Source organism: Belonocnema kinseyi, chromosome 6, assembly GCF_010883055.1.
Source record: "Belonocnema kinseyi isolate 2016_QV_RU_SX_M_011 chromosome 6, B_treatae_v1, whole genome shotgun sequence".
Taxonomy (NCBI): domain Eukaryota; kingdom Metazoa; phylum Arthropoda; class Insecta; order Hymenoptera; family Cynipidae; genus Belonocnema; species Belonocnema kinseyi.
Window position 1 is genome coordinate 117,807,071 of NC_046662.1, and position 2,786 is coordinate 117,809,856.

At 31.4% G+C, this 2,786-nt stretch overlaps 1 protein-coding gene across 1 annotated transcript in view; it reads right to left on the reverse strand.

Moving 5' to 3' along the window:
* Positions 1-2,419: 2,419 nt before the first annotated feature.
* Positions 2,420-2,786, reverse strand: part of LOC117175577 — a 2,763-nt gene continuing 2,396 nt past the window's right edge. Inside the window, exon 3 of the mRNA XM_033365284.1 lies at positions 2,420-2,596. Coding sequence (XP_033221175.1) covers positions 2,420-2,596 — 177 coding nt within the window. The remainder of the gene's footprint in view (positions 2,597-2,786) is intronic.

Sequence of the window (2,786 nt, forward strand, 5' to 3'; positions counted from 1 at the left end):
AAAAATCCATTTTGGGCTAAAAGTATTCAAATGAAACATTGTTTCGTTCTGTAGACACACTTAAATTTAAAAAATAGGAGCAACGTCTTGAAAATATTAAATTTGAGTATTTATAGAGAAAAATAAAGTCCTAAAGTTTGAAATTATATCTTGATTTTTATTTTTAAACCTAAAGAAGACGACAATATCCGTCAAATTGAACGAGTTCGTGAAGAGGTGGGTTCCGAAGCATTTTCTATTTGATCTCTAAAAAAATTAGAGTAATTCTTATTGTACAATTATTGTGGCGTATATATAGAAATGTATTGTAGTTCTAATATTTTTCTATAATTTGTTGTCAGGTTAGGCACACTTTCTACAGTCGTCAAATGAAACAGGTTGTTTTATGTAAATAAATATATTATTACAGAAAACATTTTTAATCTAGACAATTTGTTAATGATTAATATTTATCATTGAAAGGTTTTAGACTAGAACTAGATAAGCAAAAAAATTGGAATTTTTCAGGAGGGCAGAAAACCTTCTGTAAAATTCAAATGAATATCTGGAGATAAATGAAAAGACAAATCCTGACCTAAGGTGTTTCTGAATTGAGAACTCAAAAGTGTAATTAGACTAAGTTACCTAGGTCTGAGAAATAAAATTTGGTTGTTGACAACCCCAAAGTCTCAGCTAGATATCTAAAATAAGATCTATCTCGGTTGGGGATCACGAGAAAAAGTAAAATTTTCAGCTTACTCAAAAAATAAAAACTTATCTCTGATGTTTTGAGTTTTCCAATTCGAAATTAATGAGTTTGTTCAGAAAAAGTTAACCAGTTCTGAGTAAAACATGAAAGAATTTGGAGGTGATGAGCTCTGAAAATTATCTTCAGGTAGCAATTAAAAATCTGATTTTCAGATATAAACAAAATAAAAACTCCTTCTGAGATATGGGAAAGCTGCATAAAAATAAACAATTTTCACCAAAGAAAATGTTCCTGTTCCGACAAAATAAAGATTGTGACGGTATTACACTATAACAGATGATTTTTCACAGAAGTTTCTATAAAAAGAAGAAAAGTATACATTTCTTATATGAATCAATGGAATTAATCTGAATCAATATTGCTCCTGATAGAAACTCAAAAAATTAAGTGTTCAATAGTTGATGAAAAATGTTTTTTTAATGATGGTTTAAGATTGTAGGTCACGATTTAATTAGTACTTTGGTACTGAAAAAAGCGACAAATTATTTTATTTGAGGACTTTTTCCTTGAAAAAAATGTACTCTATTTAACATATTTTAGAACCGAATGTGGCCAGGAACAAGCAGAAAAAACAATAAAAAGTATGTACGAAGATAATCTTTTATCTAAAATTTCATTTAAAAAACTTAGTAATGAGCAATAGTGAATCTTATTGACTTTTGCGGTCGCAGATAATCTAAATTCCTTAACACTCCAAGTTAATACAAAAACACCCTTATTCGCAGGTCACCTGAACAAATAAAAATGTAAATAAATTAAAGAAAAATTAGTTAATGAAAAATATAAGAAGAATATGGGGGAAAAGTACAGAGAGTATATAAAAGTACAGAGAGATTTGTATTTCCGATCTTTTTTTACTATATTGAAAAGGATATTTCGATCAAATATTTGTAACAAAATGTGTGTTTGACTTTTTAAGAATTTTTGCGTGCAAAAAATCATTTTTTCGGTAAAAATTTTGGTTATCTAGTTCTGTGCTGCAACCCTTTAATTATTAATACGTTTTTACTATGTCATGGTTATTTACAATTAATAATATTAATAGATCGAAGGGAAGAAGAGAACGCACAAGGGACCTCTGAAGAAGAAGTAGGGGATCATCATTCGAATAGTCCACCAAGTTCTTCCAGCTCAGAATTTGACGAGTCTTCCGAAAGTTCTGATTCCGATATCGGTTCAGATGACGATGGATTAAGAATAAATGTTGATAAAGATAATCCTGGAAATGAAGAAGAATGGCAGTGTTCCTCGATGCAGATGCTCACCCAGAAGTGCAAGAGTTGCGAGAATGGGCGATTAAGCGTAAAATACACTTATCCAACATGGATGATTTATTGGCCATACTCAGAGTAAGGTTATTGACAGGTTTACCAAAAACAGCGAAAACATTCCTTGGAACTACAGGGGCGCAGTATAATATTATTCCCATGCAGGATAGCAAAGGCTCAATGAGTAAGTTCGTGTATTTTGGAGTATCAAAGGGTTTTGTTTCGGACTGTAAGGGATTTATGAGTTCTTGTAGACAGAATTATTATAAAGATATTTATTTTTATTACAAGCACTTTGGTTAACTATTTTTATTACATAAATTGAGATAATATATTTGAATATAACTTTAATATGATTTAAAATTAAAATATTTGACAAAAATTTGGAGAGGTTAAAGTTCGTCTACTCGGAGGTAGATCTTGATCGAAACCCGTTCTGTACGATACTGATTTCACTCATGTCGGTTGCTAAGCTGGCTATATCGGCGACGTGATCTACATTAGACTTACATTTTTTTATCGGAGTTATAACCTGGCAACCTAGCAAACTGGCGACCGCCCGGTCGTAGTGTGACCTGATCTGTTTAAAATTGCTTATCTCTGTTTAGATTAAACCTAAAGGACATTTCTGCAACTCTATCTCACATGCTTTCATACATTCAGGATATATAAATTTAATTAAGTTCAAAGCGTCCGACACATTCTCCCCCTCGTATTTCCTGATCGGAAGGAATACCTTTACTGCTGAAGGACGCACAATTTCGCAACTG